The following is a 27,650-nucleotide window of genomic DNA, read 5'->3' as shown; positions in this document are numbered from 1 at the left end:
TTTAAAAGCAGAGACATCACCTTGCCAACAAAGGTCTGTATAGTTAAAGCTATGGTTTTCCCAGTAGTGATGTATGGAAGTGAGAGCTGGACCATAAAAAAGGCTGATCGCTGAAGAATGGATGCTTTTGAATTCTGGTGCTGGAGGAGACTCTGGAGAGTCCCATGGACTGCAAGAAGATCAAACCTCTCCATTCTGAAGGAAATCAGTCCTGAGTGCTCACTGGAAGGACAGATCCTGAAGCTGAGACTCCAAGACTTTGGCCATCTCATGAGAAGAGAAGACTCCCTGGAAAAGACCATGATGTTGGGAAATATGGAGAGCACAAGGACAAGGGGGCGACAGAGGACGAGATGGTGGGACAGTGTTCTCGAAGCTACCAGCATGAGTTTGGCCAAACTGCGGGAGGCAGTGGAAGACAGGAGTGCCTGGCGTTCTCTGGTCCAGGGGGTCACGAAGAGTCGGACACAACTAAACGACTAAACAACAACACTCATTCTTATTTTCAAAGGGAAAGTCAAAACAGTGCCAGATTTACGTATAAGATAAACAAGCTATAGCTCAGGGCCCCACTCTCTTGGGGCCCCCCAAAAAAATTAAAGGAAAGGAAACCTGGATGTACATTTCCAAAATATAAGATAAAAATAAAATAAAACAAAACCTACATACAGCAACAGTGTTTTGTGTTGTGTAGGCTCTTATTTGTTATGTGCCAATGGCTTTGGATACCTATTAGGTCCATAAATTGCCATACAGCATATATTCAACCCAAGAAACAGCGAAAATTTGTTGTTGACAAAGGACAGCTGGACATATAAAGGGCCCCATTATCTTCAGTAGCTGAGGGCCTCATCAAACCTAAATCCGGCCCTGAGTCAAAGTCAACTATTATTGTGATTCACAGTGATATAAAAGAATCCTCACTTGTTCTCAAAACACACACTATAATGAAAAAAGTGATCTGATCATTTGCATGACTTTACCATGTGATTCTGAGTAACTTTTAAACCTTCTATAAAGTTTATTAAACTGTAAGTACTCACTTGTGTAACTGTTATGCAGTCCTAGCCTCATATACCATGTATTTAACATTACTAAGCAGCTGGGACTAGATAATACAATCTGCCTGTTTTTTATTTTTAATTAATTAGTACTACCCTGATAAAAAACCACTTGCTGCCTGTGTGGCTGCCTTGCCTGTTACTGTTACTTCCCACAAGATAGCGTTAATACTACCCTACTAGAAACTACCCAAGTTCGTTATCTTGATTTCTTATTCTTCCAGTAAGTTTTGCCATTTCTGCATGTTCCATAAGTTTTTGTATCCATTCTTCCTTTGCTGGGACTTCTGCTTCTTTCCATTTTGGGACAAGTAACATTCTTGCTGCTGTAGTCACATACATAAATAAATTTCTATACAATTTAGGTAGTTCTGTCCCTGTAATTCCCAAAAGAAAAGCTCCTGTTTTTGTTTTTACAAAGGTTATTTTAAACATCCTTTTCAATTCATTATATATCACTCACTGTCTTTGTTAGATATGTTTTTCCTACTGATGGATTGGCAGTTGAATGCTAAGTTTTTTTTGAACTGAAAGATCATGCCAGTGAAAGTAAGGCTGAGATGATACTGAACTATTTCAATGAACTTGAAGCAGATTCCAGTCAATCATGTGACAATGCAGCCAATATAGTTGTAAGGTATAACAGCATTTAACAAAAAATTCTGGAAAAGAACAAGTTTGCAAAGTTTATTCCATGCTCTGGGCATTCCCTAAATCTCTTTGGACAAACCGCAGTTGACTGGTGCCAGGATACAGTGGATATTTTTGCCCCAATAAATGAGCTTTTTTGTTTTTTCCTCAGCTTCTAAAAAATGATGGGCAATGCTAAAAAAAGGTCTTGCCTCTTGAGTCAAAAGTTCCAAAACATTTATCATGCCAAAGCCACTGCAGCTATTAGCAAAAGTTACGCTTACATTGTGAAAGCCCTCAGCCATATTTACTGTGGTGAAACTGAAGGCAGGCTAAAAATCTTCTGCAGAAAATGGAAGAATTTGAATTCATTTTCATCAATTGGAAATATTTACTAGACCAATTTCATAAAGTTGGCAATGTACTCCAAAGGCCGTAGACTTCACTGAGGACACTATTTACAGCTCACCATTGCAGACTGTATCAAACACTTGGACTAATTTTGATGAAACTGAACAGCAAACAAAATGTCATCTACCAGTGTGTGGAACAGGTCTCAGTGTTTCAATTTCTGGGAATGGAGTTGAGAGACGACCTAACTTGGGGAGAAAACAGTAAAGACCTGATGAAGAGAGCACAGCAGAGGCTATATTTTCTGAGAATCCTCCGGAAAAATAATCTCTCAAAGGACCTTTTGATGGCATTTTACCATTGTACTGTGGAGAGTGTATTAACTTACGGTCTGTGTGTGGTTTGGGAGCTGCACGGCCAGGGGAAAAACAATGCCACCCAGGGCTGTAAAGACTGCGGAGAGAATAACTGGGTGCACTCTTCCCACCTTGGATCAAATCTACGCTTCCAGGTGCCATAAGAAAACTGCAGAGATAGCGCAGGATAGTGCACACCCCAGAAATGATCTCTTTCAGTTTCTGCCTTCTGGAAGAAGGTACAGGGTTATAAAGACTAGTCTCTGTAAGGTAGTCTCTGTGGGAGTATATTGTATTTAATTATGGGGTATCAGAGTTTTTAGGGGGTTAACCAGGCTGGGATAGCAGGCTTGTTGGCTTTTGAATGTCTGATGTAGTTTTTTTCAATTTCGTTGTTCTGTATGGGACAATGACAATAAAGATTATAGTATTGTATTGTATCGTACAAAACTGTCAAAGGAAGGCAGAAAGTATGAAAAGAACAAAAAAACGATGGGGCAGCAACCCGAAGCCTTAGATGAACTTTCTCTACGGGACAAGTTTATCCCTGTCCTGGGTGCTCCTGAAGTCAATCTAGACAGAACAGCAGCCGTGTATAGGACTGCAGCTGGCAATTTTTCAATTTTGGTGATCCTGCAAGCAACCAAGGAACTGATTCACAATAGCGTCAAGATGTTATTGGACCCAAAGAATGTTGACCTTAGTCTAGTCGATCAACTCTTGTGCCCCCACCTGCACATCAAAGGAAAATAAAATTTCAGCCATCAAGATATGCGCCAGACAATATTCCAGGAGAAAATTAGGACAGCTTTTCCAAATGTGGAAACAATTTTCAGATTGTTCCTGTGTTTAATGGTTACAAATGGCGCCCGCCCTGTGGAACACTCTTCCATCAGATGTCAAAGAAATAAACAACTATCTGACTTTTAGAAGACATCTGAAGGCAGCCCTGCTTAGGGAAGCTCTTAATATTTGATGAATTATTGTCTCTTAATATTTTGTTGGAAGCTGCCCAGATGGGAGGGGTATAAATAATAAATTTATTGTTGTTGTTGTTGTTGTTGTTGTTACTATTAATTGTACTGGGAAAAGATCATTTTCTAGACTTTTGTTGTTTAGTCGTTTAGTCGTTTCCAACTCTTTGTGACCCCCTGGACCAGAGCACGCCAGGCACTCCTGCCTTCCACTGCCTCCTGCAGTTTGGTCAAACTCATGTTCATAGCTTCGAGAAGACTGTCCCACCATCTCGTCCTCCGTCGTCTAGGAGACTTACTGACATTCAAACACAAGAAGAAGAACCTCATTCTCTTCTTTATCTACTCAATGAAAGCAGAACATTGCAGAATTTGTAGCATTGATTAAAATAACGTTTATAAATTCATAACTTTTAATGAGTTTGCAAAAGTATGGACTTAATGAAGAAGTTCACACAGAGCATTCGGAGGGGGAATCATAGCTATGTTATAACATTGCACCATGTCCAAAGTCAGAACAGTTTCGAGCTCTTTTGGAAGTGAACTTATCAATTATATCATTAAAATCAGTAAGACACAGTTTATCATTTTCTATGTAGAGAATGCTTAGATCAGGCAACTGATCTGGGACGCTGTGGACCATAGATCATTCTTAATCCTTTTTAGTTTAGAAAATGCTGGAGGAGACTCTTGAGAGTCCCATGGACTGCAAGAAAATCAAACTTATCCATTCTTAAGAAAATTAGCCCTGAGTGCTCACTGGAAGGACAGATCCTGAAGCTGAGGCTCCAAGACTTTGGCCACCTCATGAGAAGAGAAGACTCCCTGGAAAAGACCCTGATGTTGGGAAAAATGGAGGGCACAAGGAGAAGGGGACAACGGAGGACGAGATGGTGGGACAGTGTTCTTGAAGCTACCAGCATGAGTTTGACCAAACTGTGGGAGGCAGTGGAAGACAAGAGTGCCTGGCGTGCTCTGGTCCATGGGGCCACGAAGAGTCGGACACGACTAAACAACAACAACAGGCAGCAAAAATTTCCAGGATTTTTTCAGGCCAGGGTCTCTCCCAGACCTAGCTGGAGATGCTGAGAATTTGAATCTGGGACCTTCTCATGTAATGCAGGAAACTGTAGCCCCTTGCTCTTAACCTGGAGGGTCTGTGTGGCCAGTATAACTGGACAAGCATGTATAGGATAGGCTAATTCTCCATGGATTTATCAAATTCCTAGTTAAATCCATTGAGGCTACTGCCCATTGCGTCTTTGTGGGCAGTGGATTTCATCACCTGATGGCGAGTGGTGTGCAGAAATCCCTCCTTTTGCCTCCCCTGATTTTCCTTTTCTGATCAGCCTTTTGCATTCCTCCTCTTCCAACCAACATGGACCCTGAATGGACCAACATGGACATCTTCTTAGTCTGGGACCGCCAGGGTGATTTTGGGATGGCTGTTAATCTGTCAATGTCAGGTCTCTTAATTCCTCAATCTGAATTTCAGTTCTGCAGCAATTTGATGTGTTTTTTTTTAATTCTCATGAAAATTTGCCGGCATCTTAGTGTTAATTTCTCCTAATAAATGCATTTTTTTAAAAAACTAATACGGCCGTACCTTGGTTTTCAAACAGCTTAGTTCTCAAATGTTTTGGCTCCCGAACGTCGCAAACCCAGAAGCAAGTATTCTGGTTTGCAAAAGTTATTTTGGAAGCTGAACGTCCGACAGGGTTTCCGCGGCTTCCGATTGGCTGCAGGACCTTCCTGCAGCCAATCAGAAGCTGTGCTTTGGTTTCTGAATGTTTTCGGAGTTGATTTGACTTCCGGAACGGATTCCGAGGTACGACTATATACATATTTTTGCAAAGCTGTTCCCTCCAATGTAACACACTTTTGCATGCTTTTTTCAGAGAGATCTACACTTTCCCCTAAAATAAACATTTTTGTTCTTGCTGGAAAACTGCCTTGCAAAATGTGAAGAGGTGCAAATTTCAAAGGCTAAAGGTGTTTTGGTTTGGCGTACTGGCTCAAGAAGTTTGGATGAGGTGGTTTCTCATCAAAATGCAAACAAAATAAAATTTTTCCTCTATGCCCCTGATGTTTTGGAGAAGCCCAGTCCCCCTAGGTCCCATCTCAGGCTGCCCACAGAGGAAACCTGTGCAAAATATGAGCAAGCCAGGGCTGAACTGATATTACCCTTGCTGATACCTTTCCCGGGAAAATCAGAGGCTCACTATGTCAGGTTCCTATTGGAAGACCGGACAAACGCTAGAACATTAGCAGTGGCAAAGTTTTTATCGGTGGTTGCAAGAACCAATGATCCTTATATTCTGAACGAAATGCTTGTTTAACCTGGAGGTAGGCTGTATGAATTATGTGTTGCTTTGTAACGATTTTCTGGGTCTCTGGACCGTAATAAAGGTTGATGGTGATGGAAATCTCTGGTGCAAGGTCAAGGAGAGACAGCAGAGAAGCATTTGGGCATCCTTCCTGGGAAGTCTTTATTGTGGGAAACTTGTTTTATAGCCACCATTCCAAAAGGCACATTAGCATCTTGACACGTTTATTAGTACGAAGCCACGTTAGTACTGCGCATCCTGCAGGCAAAACAAGCAGATGAAGGAGCGGAAACAGATAAATCGAAATGAAAACTTTGTAACACTAGAATGTTTTTAAAAGCTTTCCATCGGTTTCTCCCCCTGCCTTTCCCCCACATCTCTGTAAGCAGACATGTGAATTTTTTTTAAAGGACACCAAGGAATTAAGCCCACCCTAAAGAGGAATAAAAGCACCCAAAAATGTGAAGGTTGCAGGAAGGGGCAGAGGGCTTAGATGTTACTCCATTCTTCTCTGTGCCATGCACAATGTTGTGCTGACCCAGGAGACTTTTACATTTGCCTAAAAAGGAAAAGCGCCTAGTCCTCATGAAACAAAACTGGGAAAGGTTTGAGCAGCGATGGAAGTAAATGTTCAGAACCAACCTGGGCTCGGCTTCCAGGAATCAAAGAGCACAGATTTCGTGTACCACCTTTTGCAAAAACCTTTCACTGATATCATCTAAACCAGGCATCCCTTCAGCTGTTTACAATTCCCATCATCCCTGACCACTGGTCCTGTTAGCTAGGGATGATGGGAGTTGTAGTCCCAAAACAGCTGGAGGGCCGAGTTTGGGGGTGCCTGACCTAAACTGCTTTGCACCCCTGCAGCTCAACCACCCCCCCCCCTTTCGTGAGATCAGCAAATTGCAAATTAAGCAGCTCTTGAGTCTTTTTTTTAATGATAATATATTCAGACTGCAGACATTTGGCTTCCTGCTCTGGCCTTCCAAGTCAGCAGTCGTGAGGGAAGCCCTTTTCCGGCTTGCAAAAGATGCGTGAGAGATGGAGGTTAGATGGAGACGCTGTTCTGGGCTTCGGCTGGATTCATGTAGAGGTACCCGATGGGCAGGGTCTTGTTCCTGGCCTCAATTTCCTTCGAGATCTCAGCCAGGCGTTCCTGGAAGGCGGCGATAAGCTTCCTCGGTGCTTCCTCTGTGAAATGTTCCTCAGGGTAGTAGCCCAGGGGTCTCTGAGAGAAAGAAAATTGTGGAGTACATATTACCAGGAACATGATAGGCAGGCCTTACCTGGACCTCTGGCTCAGCTAACACAGTATTGACCGCACTGGTCCAAAAGGAAAAAGCAAAAAGCAAGGCAACCTTTTTTCCCAGTCAATGGCCACACTGACCCAAAGTTAGCCTGCCCAGGGCCACATATTGGCAGGGGCTGAAGCAAAGATAGGCATGTGGCTGCTCTGTTTTTGTCACCCTGCTTCCCCTCAAGGGCTGTTCACACATTACATTCAACAAATGGGCGCACAAACATGCATGAAGACAGCTGACCTGGGTTCAGTCCACCATGTGAACGGGCCTTCGGTCATCCCCCTTTATCTCTATATGCCACCCCCTCAGTGTCGGGTTTACGTATAAGCTAAACATGCTATAGTTTAGGGCCCCACTCTCTTGGGGGTCCCCCCAAAAAATTAAAGGAAAAAAACCTGGATGTACATTTTCAAAATATAAGATAAAAAACAAATGAAATAAAACCTACATACAGAAATGGCGTTTCCGTGCGCTGTTCTGGTTAGCCAGAAGCGGCTTAGTCCTGCTGGCCACATGACCCGGAAGCTGAACGCCGGCTCCCTCGGCCAATAAAGCGAGATGAGCGCCGCAACCCCAGAGTCGGCCACAACTGGACCTAATGGTCAGGGGTCCCTTTACCCTTTATCTTTACAGCAACAGTGTTTTGTGTTGTGTAGGCTCCTATGATGTAAGTAATGGGCCCTGCCTGCTAGCCTGCTCCCTAAAATATCACTGGTTTGCTCATTTCTATATATAGGGTGCCTACATTCTGCTATTTATAATTGTTAGTAGTTTGCGTCATATATTTACATCTATTATTATTTCAGCAAGTTTCTAGAGACTAGATTATGAGTCTTTGTAAATGGTGTTTCTAAAGGAACTTTTGTTATTGCCAAATGCCAATGTGTTTGCATTATTAAGTTTGTTATGAATAAAAAATCATTTTAAGTTAGAGCTTAATCATTATTTCACTATTAATATACTTCTTCTTAACTGTATTTCAGTTCAGCAATTACTTTGATAGAATACATATTTTGTTATGTGAAAATGGCTTTTGATACCTATTAGGTCCATAAATGACCATATAGCATATATTCGACACAAAAAAACAGTGACAATTTGTTGTTGACAAAGGAAAACTGGACATATAAAGGGCCCCATTACCTTCAGTAGCTTAGGGCCTCATCAAACCTACTGGTGAGGAGATATAGCAAGGTCATGGCCACTGGGATGGGCGTTGTTGGATAATATTCCTCAGGGGGTTGGACTAGATGATCTTTGGGATCCCTCCCAACTGTGCAATTCTGTGTAGCATTATATTAGGGGGAACATGGAACTGCCATGATAATTCCACTTCCAGCCCCTTGTGGCCTTAGTCCTAGCATGGAAGCCCCATTTTGAACATTGTTTATCTACGCCGACCGTCTAATTTAGCTTTGCAGGCTCTGATTCCCTGATTAAAGGTAAAAGGACCCCTGACCATTAGGTCCAGTCGTGGCCAACTCTGGGGTTGCGAAGCTCATCTCGCTTTATTGGCCGAAGGAGCTGGCGTACAGCTTCCGGGTCATGTGGCCAGCATGACTAAGCCGCTTCTGGCGAACCAGAGCAGCGCACGGAAACACCGTTTACCTTCCCGCCGGAGTGGTACCTATTTATCTACTTGCACTTTGACGTGCTTTCGAACTACTAGGTTGGCAGGAGCAGGGACCGAGCAACGGGAGCTCACCCCGTAGCGGGGATTCGAACTGCCAACCTTCTGAGTGGCAAGTCCTAGGCTCTGTGGTTTAACCCACAGCGCCACCAGCATCCCTTGATTAAAAACCATTTAATCACCGCATTTTATCTCCGTCGCTCCTCCTTTCCCTTTGCTCTGCCCCCAGCACACTCACCAGGTCGCCCGGCTCGTAGCTCACGATGGAGAGCAGCGTCAGCAGAGCGCAGGAGGAGTTGACTTCGGGAAGCGTGGCCAAGATACTCTCCAAAGTCGCAGAGCCCTTCACCTTGGGCGGGGGCTGGCGCAAGGTGGCCGGCGTGTTGGGCATCCAGGCGGCGAAATCAAACTGTCGCGCGGGAGAAAAAATGGCAGCGTCAAGGAGGTGGGAGAAAATAGGTGGAGTTCAGGAAAGAGCAGGTGAGAAACCCAATGATAAAAGAATCGGTGTGGGAATTTGTCATGCACCACAGAGACCGGTTGTGGGTGTGTTTTAGCCGGCTGGGTCTGCTTGTGGCTCCATTTCTTCAGAGGGCAAAATGATGTCTTTGGCAGAATTCTTTGGAGAAGACTCCCTGGAAAAGACCCTGATGTTGGGAAAGATGGAGGGCACAAGGAGAGGGGGCGACAGAGGACGAGATGGTTGGACAGTGTTCTCGAAGCTACCAGCATGAGTTTGACCAAACTGAGGGAGGCAGTGGAAGACAGGAGTGCCTGGTGTGCTCTGGTCCAGGGGGTCACGAAGAGGCGGACACGACTAAACGACTAAACAACAACAACTATACGTTTTGATCACTGCAGATGGTGACAGCAGTCACAAAATTAAAAGACGCCTGCTTCTTGGGAGAAAAGCAATGACAAACCTAGACAGCATCTTAAAAAGCAGAGACATCACCTTGCCAACAAAGGGCTGTATAGTTAAAGCTCTGGTTTTCCCAGTAGTGATGTATGCAAGTGAGAGCTGGACCATAAAGAAGGCTGATCGCCGAAGAATGGATGCTTTTGAATTCTGGCGCTGGAGGAGACTCTTGAGAGTCCCATGGACTGCAAGAAGATCAAACCTCTCCATTCTGAAGGAAATCAGCCCTGAGTGCTCACTGGAAGGACAGATCCTGAAGCTGAGGCTCCAAGACTTTGGCCACCTCATGAGAAGAGAAGACTCATGCACCCTCTTGCAGCTCCTTGAAATTTTGCCTCTCACCCTTGCGCTGGACGTATTGCCACCATAGGGAAACAGACACAGTCTAATTCAGAATTGGGTTTAAGGAAAGGGATGGGGAGAAAGAGGATCAGGTGAGGCCACATACCTGTCCGCTGTTGACAGCAGCATGCCTTGCAGAGGAGCAGAAGATGATCATGGTGAGGAACTTGATGAGCTCGGCTTTGTTTTCCAAGGTGGAAGGAACGCCTGTTGGGACGGACAGGAAGTTTAAGCTATTCTGCAACATGAAGCCATGTCCTATAGGGATGGTGTGTGGGCAGTTCTGTCTATGGTTAGAGATGTGATGGAGCAGAGGGGATTGTGGGAGAGGAAATGGGATGAAAGGGAGGGAGGGGAAGTTTGTAGGTGGCGATGCCTTCAAAGCAAAGCCCTGTAACTGCTCGGCAACTGTTATGAGAATTATAAGCTCTAAGATATAAAATAAATGTTCTTAAATGTACCAGGCAAACACATACATAAATATATAAACCACATGTCTGAAACAGTACAGGAAAACAGTCCTAAAGCCATTTTGACGCTTTCAGTGACCTCAAATATTCCTCTGCTGTTTGGATGGAAACGGGAAAAGTCTCCCCATTGTCTCTGTGCTCACAAATCCTGCCTTATGGGCACATTTGGGTATGAATAGGGTGAGCCAGGAGTGATGTATGGAAGTGAGAGCTGGACCATAAAGAAGGCTGATGTAGTGGTTAAGAGTCTCGTAATCTGGGGAACCGGGTTCGCGTCTCCGCTCCTCCACATGCAGCTGCTGGGTGACCTTGGGCCAGTCACACTTCTTTGAAGTCTCTCAGCCCCACCCACCTCACAGAGTGTTTGTTGTGGGGGAGGAAGGGAAAGGAGAATGTGAGCCGCTTTGAGACTCCTGAAGGGGAGTGAAAGGCGGGATATCAAATCCAAACTCTTTTCTTCTTCTTCTTCTTCTTCTTCTTCTTCTTCTTCTTCTTCTTCTTCTCGCCAAAGAATTGATGCTTTTGAATTCTGGTGCTGGAGGAGACTCTTGAGAGTCCCATGGACTGCAAGAAGATCAAACCTCTCCATTCTTAAGGAAATCGGCCCTGAGCAGTGGCGTAGCGTGGGGGGTGCAGGGGGTGCCGGCCGCACCGGGCGCAACATCTGGGGGGGCGCGCTCGCACTCGCAGCTCTCTGCCCCTACCTGGCTCACTCACTCTCTCTCACTGCAGTGCTGGCTGTGCGAATCCGATCCAAGCCGCTGTGGAGGGGGTGGGTGCCAGGCGTGCGGTGCGGAGAGAGAGCGAGGGACTATCTGGGGGAGGGACAGTGCAGCGGCCACCCAGCGCAGCGCTGAGCGCGGGAGAGAACTACACCAGACCAGACCAGGCAGCAGCAAGAAGAAGCTGGCAGTGGCGGCAGGTTAGGGGTTAGGGGGCGCAAATTACTTGCCTTGCCCCGGGTTAGGGGGCGCAAATTACTTGCCTTGCCCCGGGTGCTGACAACCCACGCTACGCCGCTGGCCCTGAGTGCTCACTGGAAGGACAGATCCTGAATCTGAGGCTCCAATACTTTGGCCACCTCATGAGAAGAGAAGACTCCCTGGAAAAGACCCTGATGCTGGGAAAGATGGAGGGCACAAGGAGAAGGGGACGACGGAGGACGAGATGGTTGGACAGTGTTCTTGAAGCTACAAACATGAGTTTGACCAAACTGCGGGAGGCAGTGGAAGACAGGAGTGCCTGGCGTGCTCTGGTCCAGGGGGTCATGAAGAGTCGGACACGACTAAACGACTAAACAACAACAAGGGTGAGCCTGTGACCTGGGCTCAGGAATTAAGTATTTACCATCACAAAAGAATGTCCGGGCTGTCCAGGTAAACCCATTAACAGGTTTCCTGCCAGACAGGATTCTGCTGTAGACTGCCTCCTTCTGTGATGTAGGTATGATGTCTTGGGCTACAGGGTGGGCAATTTAAAGAGTCTATATAAGGGCTTGCGAAGCATTGTTCAGGGTTCTCCTCCCTCCTGCATGTGGTGAGCGTGGACCCTGTTGCAACAGTTCCTTGAAAAAAGTTCAGGCTTACTAGCTGCTTTGCTTCTCAATATTCTCTGGTTGGCCTCTGTTATTTTCTCCTACCGATAGAGAACCTACATAAGGACTCTCTACGGGCTCTTGTGTACCCCATTAAGGGGAAAGGAGTAGTTTTTTCTTATACCAGAAACCACAAAGTTCCTTCTCCCCCTTCCTTTGCCAGGAAGACCTGGGGGCGCAACTGGGGGGTGCCCATGGCGACCACCCTTTTCTGGCTAGTGAGGCACTTCCTGTTTCAGGCCCGGCTTCCTGGACCATTGTCCTGTCTTGCCCAATAAAGGGACCATGAACTTTGTTATGTACTGAGTTGAATAGGATCCAAAATGCAGGAGTCTGATTGGGTCCTAGAACAACAGGATTCAGAATGCAGCAGTCTGATTGGTACTAGAACAATAGGATCCCGAATGCAGCAGTCTGATTGATCCACAGGAGCCACCCAATCCAGCTCCAGATGGAAGTGAATCCGCAACCTGATTAGCCTACAGGAGAATCCCAGAATTAGCCAATCATGTGGGGCCCATTGTGTAAATAATGTATATAAAGCAGACATTCTGGGGGAACTTCCATTCCTCCTCACCACTATGAGCTGAATAAAGAGCATGAAATCCACTCTCGACTCTGAGTATATTTCAAACTAGTTGGACACAAAGAGGAAGGTTACCTGATTCATTCCTGCCCAGGAAAGCTTCAGTGAAGATCTCATGAACCCAGGCTTGCAGTTCGGGGTCGCCCTTGACAGATGAGTTACATTTGTAGTAGAGACCGACGATTCCAGAGACAAACCTGGAAAGTGGAAGAATTCGAGATATTCATGAACCTACTAGTGGGAGGAAATTGGCGCAGCACATGGGAATTTGACACATGCTCTGGTTCAACAGTAAAGGTTGGTTTTCCTGGAGGACAAGCAGTAGTGTGGGCTAAGGAAAGCTCCACCTGTTGATTTTCTGTCTTTCATGTGCATTTTAGAGGCACAGGGACCCTGGCAGTAGGGGAAACTAGCGGCAACAGGGAGCCCTAAGAGAGCACCAGAAAGTCAGAAAATTGTAGAGTTGGAATGGGGCGCGAGGGTCATCTAGTCCAACCCCGCTGCAACGCAGGAATCTTTCGCCCAACGTGGGGCACAAACCCACAACCCTGAGCTTAAGGGTCTCGTGCCCCACTGACTGAGCTTTTCCCTCACCCAGAACACCTTCTCACCAAACTTTCTCCCAGACCATCTCAGGGAAAAGGCTTTAACAGAGATTCCTTTCAAATTGGCTGGAGGTTTTGGCCTCGTTTCAAGCCTAACACCTGCTCTCATCTTAATCATCACCCTTGATCCTTAATTAAGAGCAGATCTACCTTCCAGCTTTTGCTGAAGGCAATCACTTAAGCTGAACTAGTCGAAACAAATCTAAAAAGGTGTGTGGGGGGGGGAGGAATGTGATTTTAATACCTAATTTGCTTTCCACAGTTAACTACTTCCTTTCCCTTTTCAGAGAATGAGGCCATCTGTCATTTCCCTCTGTTTCAGTGTTTATTTGCGGGGGCAGAGCACGTGAATAGATTGCTTTGGGATTCGAATCGGACCCAGAAAAACCTTAATCGTGCAATTTGTCTCTAATATTCTCCTTGTTTCTGCTGCTTCCGAACCGACCTTCCTCATTTTGCTACATTAGGAAGAACTTCCTGGTCATAAGAACCATCAGGCAGTTGTTTTTTTACAAATTGTTATTATTATTATTATTATTATTATTATTATTATTATTATTACCCCACCCATCTGGCTGGGTTTCCCCAGCCACTCTGGGCAGCTTCCAACAGAAAATTAAATACACAATAAATACATTAAAAGCTTCCCCAAACAGGGCTGCCTTCAGATGTCTTCTGAATGTCAGGTAGTTGTTTATCTCTTTGACATCTGATGGGAGGGCATTCCACAGGGCGGGTGCCACCACAGAGAAGGCCCTCTGCCTGGTTCGCTGTAGCTTTGCTTCTTGCAATGAGGGAACTGCCTGAAGGCCCTTGGAGCTGGACCTCAGTCTCCAGGCAGAACGATGGGGGTGGAGACGCTCCTTCAGGTATACACAACCAGCCCCTTCTGTGCCCAGATCCCAGGCCCCAACCCGCAAAGGCTCACGTCTCTATGGCCTTCCAAATCTTCATCCCATCGTCCCTGTAGTAGTAATTGGGCAAGGAGGCGACTCCTCTTTCTTGCAGGTCATCCGGGAGGCAGAGGGAGCTGTAGGTAGAGGCCTCCACACCTTTCGCAAGCAGTTTTATCATCCCGTCCCGTCCTGTCGCTGTTGCCTGCAGTCCAACAGGGGGTGAAAATTCAAGAATCACAAAGGCAGATTCACTCTGGGGAATTGTACAGAGGTACCTCGGGTTACAGACGTTTCAGGTTACAGACGCTTCAGGTTACTCCGTACCTCTGGTTAAGAACTTTGCTTCAGGATGAGAACAGAAATTGTGCTCCGGCGGCATGGCAGCAGCAGGAGGCCCCATTAGCTAAAGCGGTGCTTCAGGTTAAGAACAGTTTCAGGTTAAGAACGGACCTCCGGAACGAATTAAGTACTTAACCCGAGGTACCACTGTATAGAAATTTATTTATGCATGCTACAACAGCAGCAAGAATGGTACAGTGTTACCTCGGGTTAAGAACTTAATTCGTTCTGGAGGTCCGTTCCTAACCTGAAACTGTTCTTAACCTGAGGTACCACTTTAGCTAATGGGGCCCCCTGCTGCCACCGCACAATTTCTGTTCTCATCCTGAAGCAAAGTTCTTAACCTGAAGTACTATTTCTGGGTTAGTGGAGTCTGTAACCTGAAGCATCTGTAACCCGAGGCACCACTGTACTTGCCCCGAAGTGGAAAGAAGCAGAAGTCGCAGTAAAGGAAGAATGGATACAAAAACTTTTGGAATATGCGGAAAAATGGCAGAACTTACCAGAAGAATAAGAAATCAAGATAAAAAACTTTTAATAAAAGAATGGAAATGGTTCACTGAATATTTGCAGATAGATTGCAAACAGATAAAAACATTGGCAGGATTATTGTAATAACCTGCAGTTTTGTAAGAGTTTATATTTAAAGTAGATAATTAAAGGAGCGAATTAAATGAATTTGGATATGCAGAAGATATTAAAAAAAATAAATTTAAGGAACCGCAGAAAGAGGGGGAAGGAAGTCAAACTTTGAAACCTTAAATGGATTGTGAAACTACTGAAATGTATACATTTGAAAAGTATAAATAAAAAACTAAAAAATAAATAAAGGCAGATTCCCACTAACTGGAAGCACTCGCGGGCAGACACAACCAACCAGAAGCCCTGAGCTCAGCTGAGAACTGCCGTCCAAAGTGCCTAAAAGGTGCCAAGTGGGTGGTGAAAGCTGCCTAAAAGCCGCAACCAATGAGAATCAATGGGACCAACCGACTGGACTACCCTCTGCTCCCACTGTTGCAAAATGAAAACTCTGCTTTTGGGCTCCATTTATGGGACCCTCAGATTTTTGGCAGGCCTTCGCTGCTCATTCCTGCGTTTCCAGAACCGCGATTAGCTCCCAGTCTGGTATCCGGATCACCTGGGGCGAATTTGGGGTTGGCTTTTACAGCCTATCTCCTCCAAGGGACTCAGTATCCAGTCCATGATCGGTCAGAGAAGGACGGGTGGAGGCAGGAACTAGTCAAAGCAAGGAGATCTTTATTTTTCTGTTGCAACAGGGTCGCCCCCCCTCCCCCTTGCAGGGAGGTGATGACCCGGACAGGGCCGGATTTAGGTTCGATGAGGCCCTCAGCTGCTGAAGGTAATGGGGCCCTTTATATGTCCAGCTGCCCTTTGTCAACAACAAATTGTCCCTGTTTTTTGTGTTGAATATATGCTATATGGTCGTTTACAGACCTAATAGGTATCTAAAGCCATTCACACATGCAGAATGTAGGCACCCTATATATAGAAATGAGCAAACCAGTGATATTTTAGGGAGCAGGCTAGCAGGCGGGGCCCATGACTTACATCATAGGAGCCTACACAACACACAGCACTGTTGCTGTATGTAGCTTTTGTTTTATTTGTTTTTTATTTTATATTTTGGAAATGTACATCCAGGTTTTTTTCTTCTTTAAATTTTTTGGGGCCCCCAAGATAGTGGGGCCCTAAGCTATAGCTTGTTTAGCTTATACGGCACTGGACCCAGCGCAAAAGTGTGTAACTGCTTGTAAAGATTTTAGAAATTACCCAACCCCTTAGTCATACCCGTTTCACAGTAAGAGGCGGTCTACAACAGAAATTTGAGAGTATTGCTTGTCTCCTGCCAAAATACCCTAAGATGCTTGCTGAATGCCTCTTCCTGTCCAGTTTGGCCCATTCTTTCGGGATGGTTAATATCTTAGTTCTTGAATCCATTGTCACAGACCTACCCCATTCATGTGAGAGGTTTATCCATTTACAGTCAAACCTCGGAACTCGAATGGCTCCGTTGCCAAACGTTTCAGTTCCTGAATGCCAAAAATCCGGAAGTAAGTATTCCGGTTTTCGAACGTTCCTGTACAGGATTTGGAGGGTTCTGCAAGTGAAAAGAACTATTGGGAAATATTTCCCCAAGACGCGTCTACTTCAGATGACATATCTGGAGTCGTTAAGAGAGTCAAGATGGCTTCAGGATTGCTCTGTGAACTCAGATAACGTGTCTATTGGCGGAACAGATATTTCCTAATTTTGACGGTGGGAGGGTTGGTTTTCTGTGGAGTGTATGCCCCCTCTGTGTGAACCTTAAAATTTGTGTAACGGCTGTGACTGTTATTGCGGGTTTCCATCTCTGAAGGACCTGGACATTCCACTGACTTCCTGCCAACATGGCGGCACTTCCTGTCCACCAGGATGCAGCTTTTTCTGACTCTTCTTCCTACATTTGTGGCAGCCTACCTGGGACGCCCAGCTGTCCCTCAGCTGCCATGTCCCATAAGCATAATTTTGGACACAAACCCATCCCGACGCGTTAAGGGGTCTCAGCCCAGCTCCAGCCACCCACCCCAGCCCAGGTCCCAATTTATGGGGGGTGTTTTTGGCCGCTGGCTAGACACCTGATGTGGGACCAGGACCCAGGACTTTCTCCTCCTGTTGCAAACCTCTCTTACCTGATCAAATACCCCTCCTGGTTGTATAAGACTGGTACGGGCAAGGGTGTTGATGTGCAGAGTATAACGAGTGTGGGGTATCAGGAGCTGTGAGAAAGAGAGGAGGAGAAGAAACACGGGTTTAAGACGGGAAGGGAAGCGTCTCCTGACCATAGCTGTCAACTTACAGATTTGAAAATAAGGGACCAGCAGCCTCAAAAATAAGGGATCAGCAGCCAAAATAAGGGATTTTCTAAGCACAGCTATGTTCAACTTCTGAGCCCCTCCGAGCCAAAGGCAGAAAGCCCAGCCAGCAGCCAAACGAAGCCTCAAGCGGTGGTTCCCACTGCAGCAACCTGGCAAAGGGGATGCAGCAAGGGAAACCACTGTCACCTCTCCGATGGGAAGCACTGAGCAAAGGCGAGTCCCCAGGCAACGCGGCCGATTTGATTGGCACAAGGCATGCAAGCTCCACCCCCCAGTCGTTCTTAGACTCCTTATTGGGTGAGCAATGCAGCCAAGCAACACAGTTGGAGCCTCCCTCCTCCCTGGCCGGCAGGAGGGAGGGAGAGGAGCTGCTTCCTTTGAAACCCGGGAAATTTAAGGGACATCATCAGTAAGGGACAGCAGCGGGACATGGCGCTGGGATAAGGGACTGTTCCTCCAAATAAGGGACGCTTGACAGCTATGCTCCTGACATCCTCCTCACACTCAAATGCAAACATTTCAGGTTCTCACATTTCTTGCCATATTTCTGCCATTTTCTGCTAGGTTATGCATCTGTTCCAATTCACACATAAATCAAATAATCAAAGCAGGAATCTCAGCTAAAACATCCATGGCAGAGGGCCATCTTGCCTCTGCTTAAAAACCTCCAAGGAAGAAGAGACCACCACCTCCCGAAGGAGACCATTCCACTGTCAAACTGCTCTTACTGCCAGAAAGTTCTTCCTGATGTGGAGTCGGAATCTCCTTCCTTGTATCTTGAAGCCATGGGTTCGAGTCCTGTACTCTGGAGCAGGAGAAAACAAGCTTGCTCCATCCTCCATGTGACAAGCCCTTTGGATATCTAAAGATGGCTATCGTATCTCCTCTCAGTCTCCTCTTTTCCAGGCTAAACATATCCAGCTCCTTCAACCGTTCCTCATCAGGCTTGGTTTCCAGACCCCTCATCATTTTGGTTGCCCTCCTCTGCGCACCTCCCAGCTGGTCAACATCCTTCTTAAATTGTAGCACCCATGCTCAGCGTTGTAACATAGGCTTAACTTGAAGACCACTTTAGCTAATGGGGCCTCCTGCTGCCGCCGCGCCGCCGGAGCACGATTTCTGTTCTCATCGTGAAGCAATGTTCTTAACCCGAGGTAATATTTCTGGGTTAGCGGAGTCTGTAACCTGAAGCGTATGTAACCCGAGGTACCATTGTATTTGCCAGGTGCTCCTGTTGCGACCCACCTTGGATCGGGCAGCGACCCGCCTGTGCTGTCAGTCTAAAGGGGGGGGGGTCAGGTTTCCCCAAGATAACTCTGGGATCCCCCGGGGTCTATGCTTGGATGCTGGGGACAGCAGGATAGATCTGTGACAGCTGTTTTGGCCCCGGTGTCAGATAGAAAGCATGGTTAGAGTCAGCCTAAAGACCCATTTCACGCTCAAGAGAAGGGGGCTGCCTAAGGACGTCTGGATGACCCCCCAGGTGGGGTCCAGGATCTCCTGGCCGGAGAGAGACCCCGGCTGCTGGACCTGTCAGAACGCCATCGAGTGTCTTGTCCTTCCCGCACGCCCCCTCTTCGTTTACCCACAGTCAGCCCGGCCCACCCGTCTCCCCCTCCTCAAATTCTTGCTCTGTGCCCTCCTCTGCGCACCTCCCAGCTGGTCAACATCCTTCTTAAATTGTAGCACCCATGTTCAACGTTGTAACATAGGCGTAACCTGAAGCACCACTTTAGCTAATGGGGCCTCCTGCTGCTGCTGCCGCGCCGCCGGGGCACGATTTCTGTTCTCATCCTGAAGCAAAGTTCTTAACCCGAGGTACTATTTCTGGGTTAGCGGAGTCTGTAACCTGAAGCGTATGTAACCTGAAGCGTCTGTAACCCGAGGTACTACTGTATATGTGAGACCTTAGAATTCATATGACACTAGTAAGGCCCCAGGTTGTTCAGCTGTTAACAGGCCCCCATGGCAGAGGGCGCCCCCATGTCTGACCACCTGCTGGGAAACCTTCCCCTCAAGACCCCTTACCTTGTACAGAGGGTGACACATTGGCAGCTGGCGAAGGGTGGCCATGCTGTAGACCTCACAATGGAAGTGCGCTTCAAGGAGGTGGGTGTTGACCTCGTGGACGTGGAAATTAGACATCCTCACCCAGATCTTGGCAAGCGTCCAGTCCCACTTGGAGTCAGTGGGCAAGAAAATTGGGTTCTCCGGGCCTGGGGTCTGGTTAAGCTACCGGGAAAGAACCAGGGAGAGGAGGAGATCAGAGAGGACGTTGTCCTGTTTTATATACACCTGCAACGTCGGGAACTGCCAGCAGAGGACAGCAAGCAGCAGGAAGAATCATAGATTCGTAACGCTGGAAGGGACCCCAGGGGTCATCTAGTCCAACCCCCTGCAATGCAGGAATCGAAGATGCCAACAGCTCCATGGGGGAGGAGAGGGCTTCCCTAGGGGGAAGGGAGGGTAATAAATGAATGGATTGAGGTTGAATCCTGACAAGACAGAAGTACTGTTTTGGGGGGACAGGAGGTGGGTGGGTGTGGAGGACTCCCTAGTCCTGAATGGGGTAACTGTGCCCCCTGAAGGACCAGGTGCGCAGCCTGGGAGTCATTTTGGACTCACAGCTGTCCATGGAGGCGCAGGTCAATTCTGTGTCCAGGGCAGCTGTCTACCAGCTCCATCTGGTATGCAGGATGAGACCCTCCCTGCCTGCGGACTGTCTCGCCAGAGTGGTGTATGCTCTAGTTTTCTCCCGCTTAGACTACTGCAATGCGCTTTATGTGGGGCTACCTTTGAAGGTGACCCGGAAACTACAATTAATCCAGAATGCGGCAGCTAAACTGGTGACTGGGGGCGGCCGCCGAGACCACATAACACCGGTCCTGAAAGACCTACACTGGCTCCCAGTACGTTTCCGAGCACAATTCAAAGTGTTGGTGTTGACCTTTAAAGCCCTAAACGGCCTGAAAGGCCCAGTATACCTGAAGGAGCGTCTCCACCCCCATCATTCTGCCCGGATGCTGAGGTCCAGCGCTGAGGGCCTTCTGGCGGTTCCCTCATTGCGAGAAGCAAAGCTACAGGGAACCAGGCAGAGGGCCTTCTCGGTAGTGGCGCCCGCCCTGTGGAACACCCTCCCTTCAGATGTCAAAGAGATAAACAACTACCTGACATTCAGAAGACATCTTAAGGCAGCCCTGTTCAGGGAAGTTTTTAATCTGTGACATCTTAGTGTACTTTTTTGCATAATTGTTACATGCATTAAAACTGCCTTATTTTCTGTATTGTCAGGGTTAGGCTGTTATCTGGGGTGTAGCCACTATCCCTGAAGGAGCGTCTCCACCCCCATCATTCAGCCTGGACACGGAGGTCCAGCTCCGAGGGCCTCCTGGCGGTTCCCTCACTGTGAGAAGTGAAGCTTGAGGGAACCAGGCAGAGGGCCTTCTCGGTGGTGGCCCCCACCCTGTGGAATGCCCTCCTGCCAGATGTCAAGGAAATAAACAACTTTCTGACTTTTAGAAGACATCTGAAGGCAGCCCTGTTCAGGGAAGTTTTTTAATTTCTGGTGTTTTATTGTGTTTTTAATATTTTGTTGGAAGCAGTCCAGATGGGCAGGGTATAAATAAAATGATGATGATGATGATGATGACTACAGTGGTACCTTGGGTTAAGAACTTAATTTGTTCTGGAGGTCCGCTCTTAACCTGAAACTGTTCTTAACCTGAGGTACCACTTTAGCTAATGGGGCCTCCCTCTGCTGCCGCTGCATGATTCCTGCTCTCACCCTTAAGCAAAGTTCTTAACCCGAGATACTATTTCTGGGTTAGTGGAGTCTGTAACCTGAAGCGTCTGTAACCTGAAGCGTCTGTAACCCGAGGTACCACTGTATTATTATTATTTATTAGCCCCAGAAGGAGCACCACATGTCCTCAGCCAGAGGTACCGCCCCTCCTCTGACCCCCCATAACTGGATCCCTTCCTCTGCCCCGGCTGCCACAAAACATGTCTCTCCCACATCAGTCTCTCCAGCCACAGCAGGTGCTGTAACTCCCCAACAGTTTGACTCCACCCCCAAAAACCGCGCTCCTCCATTGTCTCCTGAGACAGAGGGATGCCGGCAAATCCTCCAGGTTAGACCTGTCTAGCTTGAAGGATGTAAAAGCACGGTGTAAACTCAGAATCGGTGTCTGGGCTGGCTTCCAACGTTTAGCCGGGTGCCCCGGGGTGATCTGGTGATCCGCCACCGGCCGCAAGGACATTTGCAATGCTTCTGGTCCCGCGCAGATAGCTTTTGGGTCAGGATGCAACAAGCGAGAAGCCTCCTGTTACCTGAATGGCTAAGGGCATCATCTGGCCTTTGGGGTTGAGGTGCAGCAGGCAGAGGGGGGCTGCCAGATATTGCTGCTTCCCGTTCAGTTTGCAGGTGGGGATGCCCTCGAGGATCTTGTAGTCGGTGATGAAGATGTTTCCTTTCTGTGGGAGAGGCGGAGAAAGAGATGGACAGTGAATCAATCAGTTATGTACTGAGTTGAATAGGATTCAGAATGCAGCAGTCTGATTGGTCCTAGAACAATAGGATTTAGAATACAGCAGTCTGATTGGTCCTATGACAATAGGATTCAGAATGCAGCAGTCTGATTGGTCCTAGAACAATGCAGCAGTATGATTGGTCTGCAGGAGCCACCCAATCCAGCTCCAGATGGAAGTGAATCCACAACCTGATTGGCCTACAGGAGAATTCCGGAATTAGCCAATCACATGGGGCCCATTGTGTAAATAATGTATATAAAGCAGATACTTTGGGGGAACTTCCATTCCTCCTCCCCACTATGAGCTGAATAAAGAGCATGAAATCCACTCTCGAATCTGAGTATATTTCACAATCCTACAGCTAGCTGTTACAGTGAAAACATTCGTGTTGCATCCCCCTCCCCAACCGTAAGCAGACTCATAGAATTGGAAGGGACCCTGATGGTCATCTAGTCCAACCCCCAGCAAAGCAGAAATCTTTTTGCCCAGCGTGGGTATATACTGTATTTTTCCATCTATAAGACGCCCCCATGTATAAGACGCCCCTTATTTTGGGGGACTCAGATTTAAGAAAATGGGGGGGGGGGGGGAGAGATGTATCTGTGTATAAGTCGCCCCCTAATTTTTGACATTATTTTAAGGGGGAAACCTAGTCTTATACACGAAAAAATACAGTATATATAATTTTTATTAATTTTTCTGTTTTACAGTTTAGAATACTCATGGAAACATCCTTAAAATACCAATGACTTCCCTTCTTCTCTTTCCACGGTTCATTTTGCATATCATAAATCCCTGCATATTTTACAAAAACTAAACTGCTCAGTATTCCATTATTCCATCCATCAAAACTTATTTACACTGTTGAATTTATCTTAATGCTGCCAGCGTTTCCACATGTACACAATCCCCCCCTATGTATTCGATAAACATTTTCCAATCTTCTTCTTGTTCTCTTATTCTATATGTTAAGTCTGCAAGCTGAGCATATTTCATCAGCTTAAGTTGCCATTCTTCCTTAGTTGGGATCTTGCTCCTTTTCCATTTTTGGGCTAACGAAACATGGGCCGCAGTATATAAATAACCTTTTTTGACACCTGAGAATTTCCGCCTGAATTATCCCCAACAAAAAGGACTCTCTGGTTGTACTTTTAAACATTTTTTTTTCCAATTCATTATAGATTATTTCCCAATACTCTTTTACCCTTTTACAGGTAAACCACATATGAAAGAACGTTCCACCCAGCGTAGCTCTTGAACCCGTGACCCGGAGATTAAGAGCCTTCCTTCCCTCCTCTTTTTATGAAGATTACCCGCTCTGGGATCCCACAGCTAATTCTCCCCTGGTCTCCTCACTGGCCCAAATAGGACTAATTTAGCCAGCTAGCCCTGGTGATCATCTAATGTTTATTGGATGGATTTTCCCCAAAATTGATTTTTGAATACTGAATTTATTGTTATTCATGTTTTATACTGCATTTTATGCTGTTTTTTGTTGCATCAAGTAAGTGTTTTAAATTTGTTGAGCCCGGTCTTCTGAACCGGGATGGGCAGGGTATAAATAAATTATTATTATTGTTATTATTATTGTTGTTGTTATTATTATTATTATTATTATTATTATTCTCCTCTACCAAATGAGCTATCTTGCTGAGGTCACTGTTATTTCGGTCTTGCACCAGGGAAAACCAAGCCTGAAAGGCTTGCTCAAGGCCGCAAAGCAACAAGGCAGGACTTAGAATCATAGAGTTGGAATAGACCACAAGGGCCATCGAGTCCAACCCCCTGCCAAGCAGGAAACTTGAACGCAGCTCTTCCAGATCCAAAGTTCCATCCACCGTTTTGCAGGGGGCAGGTGGTCTCTTGCGATGATCAAACACGAGTGTTTACCTTCAGCTCCTCCTGGAGGCTAGTCGATTTCCCCAGGCTCCCAGCCACCATCTCTGGGGTCACTGGAAAGTTATCAGGGATCGCGGGGCATTTCTTGATCACGACCGGATTCACACCGTTCAGATACTGGTAGCCAAAGAAGTCATCGTCCATCCAGTGCTCTGTGACGTATTCTGAGGCAGAGTAAAAAGTATTGATTGTTGATTATTTAATTTGTATACTGCTTAACGTAATTAAAACAAATCATACCTGGTATGCCCCGTGGAGGACCTTAAGGTCCACAAATGACAACATTTTGGAGGTCCCAGGTCGCAAGGTGGTTAGATTGGTCTCAACTAGGGCCCAGGGCCTTTTCAGTACTGGCCCCGACTTGGTGGAATGCTCTGAGATTAAGGGATTAAGAGATTACGGCCCTGCGGGACTTGACATCTTTTCGCAGGGCCTGCAAGACAGAGCTGTTCCACCTGGCCTTTGGTTTGGACCCAGTCTCAAAACCTCCCCTTATGGTTTTGATCTATGGGCTACTTTTAAAATGAGGCTGCATTTTAAATTGCATTTTAACCTGTATTTTAAATTGGGGTTTTCCCCCCTATTATGTTTTTACTGTAATTTTACTGGTGTTAACTGCCCTGAGCCCAGCTCTGGCTGGGGAGGGCAGGGTATAAATAAAATTTATTATTATTATTATTATTATTATTATTATTATTATTATTAGCAGGTTAGACAGCTTTAAAGGATTAGACAGTTCAGGGAGGAAGGGGTCTGCCAATGGCTATTAGTCATTATGGCTAAATAGAACCTCCCTCAGAGACAGTCTACCTTTCCATAACAGCTTCTGGGAAACGACAGCAGGAAAGGGCTATTACCTCATGCCACTTGCCTGGGGACTTCTGAGAGGCCACTGTGGGTACAGGATGAGGGCATAGCTAGGCCTTTGCCCTGATCTACCAGGACTTTTCATGCAATCTCAGCCTCTGTTCCTTTTTTATTTATTTAAAGGAATGTACGTACGTAGAGACATCGCCTTGCCAACAAAGGTCCGTATAGTAAAAGCTATGGTTTTCCCAGTAGTGATGTATGGAAGTGAGAGCTGGACCATAAAGATGGCTGATCGCCGAAGAATGGATGCTTTTGAATTCTGGTGCTGGAGGAGACTCTTGAGAGTCCCATGGACTGCAAGAAGATAAAACCTATCCATTCTGAAGGAAATCAGCCCTGAGTGCTCACTGGAAGGACAGATCCTGAAGCGGAGGCTCCAAGACTTTGGCCACCTCAGGAGAAAAGAAGACTCCCTGGAAAAGACCCTGATGTTGGGAAAGATGGAGGGCACAAGGAGAAGGGGACGACGGAGGACGAGATGGGTGGACAGTGTTCTCGAAGCTACAAACATGAGTCTGACCAAACTGCGGGAGGCAGTGGAAGACAGGAGGGCCTGGCGTGCTCTGGTCCATGGGGTCACAAAGAATTGGACACAACTAAACAACAACGTACAAGGCGTGACCGGAAAGTTCGGTGAACGGTCACAGAAACCGGACAGCGAGAAATATTCGAAAACATACAATTGGCATTGGAAACCCACGAAATGCTCACAATTGTGCACGGAAACGAAGCTGTAACTCAAACGTGGTTTGAGCGTTTCCGTGAAAGGCGGCAAATATCAACAGAGTTTGTGACTTACTGATGTGATATCAGCGTTTGTGCGTCTGAATGATGGTGGAAGAATTGCATATTCCGTGTGAAATTGTTACTGAGGTTACTAAGTTGTCCTACCCTCCATATTCTCCCGATCTGCCCCCACCAGATTTCTTTCTTTTTCCAAAACTGAAATCTGCACTGAAAGGGCACAGATTTCCCAACATTTCACACATCCAAGCTCCTGTGACGAGAGAACTGAAAGCAGTACGAATAGAGGACTTCTCCAGAAGTTTCCAGCAGTTCTACAAACGTTGTCAACGGTGCATTGTGTCAGAGGGGGCTACTCTGAAGGCCTGTAAGTTTGTACACTGGTACCTTGGTTTTCGAACAGCTTAGTTCACAAACAACTTGGAACACGAATGCTGCAAAACCGGAAGTAGGTGTTCCAGTTTTTGAACTTATTTTGGAAGCCGAACATGCTCTGTTTTGCATCCCCCTGTGTTTCCTGTTGCGCTGCTAATTTGTGTCCCTCCATTTTAATTCAAGCTTTCCATTTCCGATCGCAATGTTCTAAGGTGATATGTGGAGCTTATGTTTGGTGCTTTTGTTTTGCTATTTATTTTGTGTGTGTTATTTTTGTTTTGAGGCTTTTTCAGTTAATTTGTTTTTGTGACTGTGTGGATCCCAGTTCAGCTACTGATTGATTGATTGATTGATTGATTGATTGTGTGACTGCGGAAATGGATAAAAGCCCCCCCATCCAAACAATGACTATCATCAGTGCAGGTAATAATTTTTTTTAATGTTAATTTTTATCATCTACAATACTGTCTTATTTATTTTATAGCACAGTACATTGTTTAGTGCTTTCATTTTATGGAATGATGCCCTTGTTAGATAGTAAAATTCATGTTCAATTGCTGTTTTAGGGGTTGTTTTTAAAAGTCTGGAACGGATTAATCCATTTTGCGTTACTTTCTATGGGAAAGCGCGCCTTGGTTTTGGAACGCGCTTTGGTTTTGCAACGGACTTCCGGAACGGATTACGTTTGAGAACCAACGTACCACTGTATGTTCGAATATTTCTGGCTGTCCGAATTCTGTGACCACTCACTGAACTTTCCGGTCACACCTTGTATATTTAAAAGGAGTGCTGTGCATATTTAAATCCTCAAGTAAAATTATCTTTAGGCAGCGAGTGGCGGGAGTGGTGGCCAGGGAGAATGGTGCATTAGAAGCACATCATTTATTGGTCGGATCCAGCTGCTTTTGTCTGCTCAGGGCAGGGAGGGGACCCACCTGTGACAGGTGTTTTCATGAACCAGAAGACTCTGCGAATGTCGTCCAGGTTCTTCCATGACTCCGCCAGGTTGTTGAAGCCTTTCAGCCGCATCTCAAGTTCCCTGAGGGGAAGGAGCACAATCAAGGAGGGGGACAGCTTCGAAATCTAACAATTACACCCTGCTTTTCTCCATACGAGTCAACCACATCTTGCATGCCGTGCCCTATTTAATTTCCAGGAAACGCCAGCAGGTGGCGTTACTGAACACAGCCAGGAGGGCGCAGGCATGCATTTGATTGGTCAGAAACTCTGCAAAGTTTTCCTTAAAGTTGGATAATTAAATGTCTGTGGAAATGGAAGGGACATATTTATAGGCATCTCTCAGTGGGCAGTTAAGAACGGACCTCTGGAACGAATTAAGTACTTAACCTGAGGTACCACTGTATAGGATAAAAGCACAAATAAATAAATAGCTAAACCAGAAGCAGCAAAACAACATCCCTTCTCCCACAAACACATTTAGAAGTCTATAGAGCAGTAATCAGCCAAAGCCCTGCATTTTTCGCTAATAAAAATCATCATTTTTTCGTGCACCAATGCAGAAATCATATTGTCCCTTATTTCTGTGGTGAAGAAAAATGAACCCAAGAATATTAGAGGCTTTATTTCTCTATTGCATTAATATCCCCAATTTTTCCTCCATCTTAAGGCGGTATACATGGTTCTCCTCCCACTCCTCGTTTAATCTCTACAACAACCCTGTGAGGTAGGTTAGGCTTCAACCAGTAGACTGAGAGGCAGTGAATGGTTTCGGCCTCGGCTCAGTAGACCTGAAGGAGCATCTCCATCCCTATTGTTTGGCCTGGACGCTGAGGTCCAGCTCCAGGGCCTTCTGGCGGTTCCCTCGCTGCGAGAAGCCAAGCTACAGGGAACCAGGCAGAGGGCCTTCTCGGTGGTGGCACCCGCTCTGTGGAACGCCCTCCCACCAGATGTCAAGGAAAGAAACAACTCTCTGACTTTTAGAAGACATCTGAAGGCAGCCCTGTTCAGGGAAGTT

The 27,650-nt window shown here is 46.3% G+C and overlaps 1 protein-coding gene across 1 annotated transcript in view; it reads right to left on the bottom strand.

Moving 5' to 3' along the window:
- Positions 1–5,836: 5,836 nt before the first annotated feature.
- The window catches only part of LOC308462235 (hydroperoxide isomerase ALOXE3-like), a 33,818-nt gene continuing 12,004 nt past the window's right edge, over positions 5,837–27,650 (bottom strand). Inside the window, exons 5-14 of the mRNA XM_080979751.1 lie at positions 26,611–26,714; positions 23,678–23,850; positions 21,587–21,730; positions 19,286–19,489; positions 17,072–17,158; positions 14,075–14,244; positions 12,617–12,738; positions 9,998–10,098; positions 8,869–9,039; positions 5,837–6,927 (exon numbers count right to left, since the gene is read on the bottom strand). Of these exons, the coding sequence (XP_080835877.1) occupies positions 6,748–6,927; positions 8,869–9,039; positions 9,998–10,098; positions 12,617–12,738; positions 14,075–14,244; positions 17,072–17,158; positions 19,286–19,489; positions 21,587–21,730; positions 23,678–23,850; positions 26,611–26,714 (1,456 nt within the window). The 3' untranslated portion in view covers positions 5,837–6,747. The remainder of the gene's footprint in view (positions 6,928–8,868; positions 9,040–9,997; positions 10,099–12,616; positions 12,739–14,074; positions 14,245–17,071; positions 17,159–19,285; positions 19,490–21,586; positions 21,731–23,677; positions 23,851–26,610; positions 26,715–27,650) is intronic.

The sequence above is a fragment of the Podarcis pityusensis genome (assembly GCF_964106645.2).
Source record: "Podarcis pityusensis genome assembly, chromosome: 13".
Classification (NCBI taxonomy): domain Eukaryota; kingdom Metazoa; phylum Chordata; class Lepidosauria; order Squamata; family Lacertidae; genus Podarcis; species Podarcis pityusensis.
Note: the sequence above shows the minus strand (reverse complement) of the source record. Positions and strands in the feature narration are given on the sequence as shown.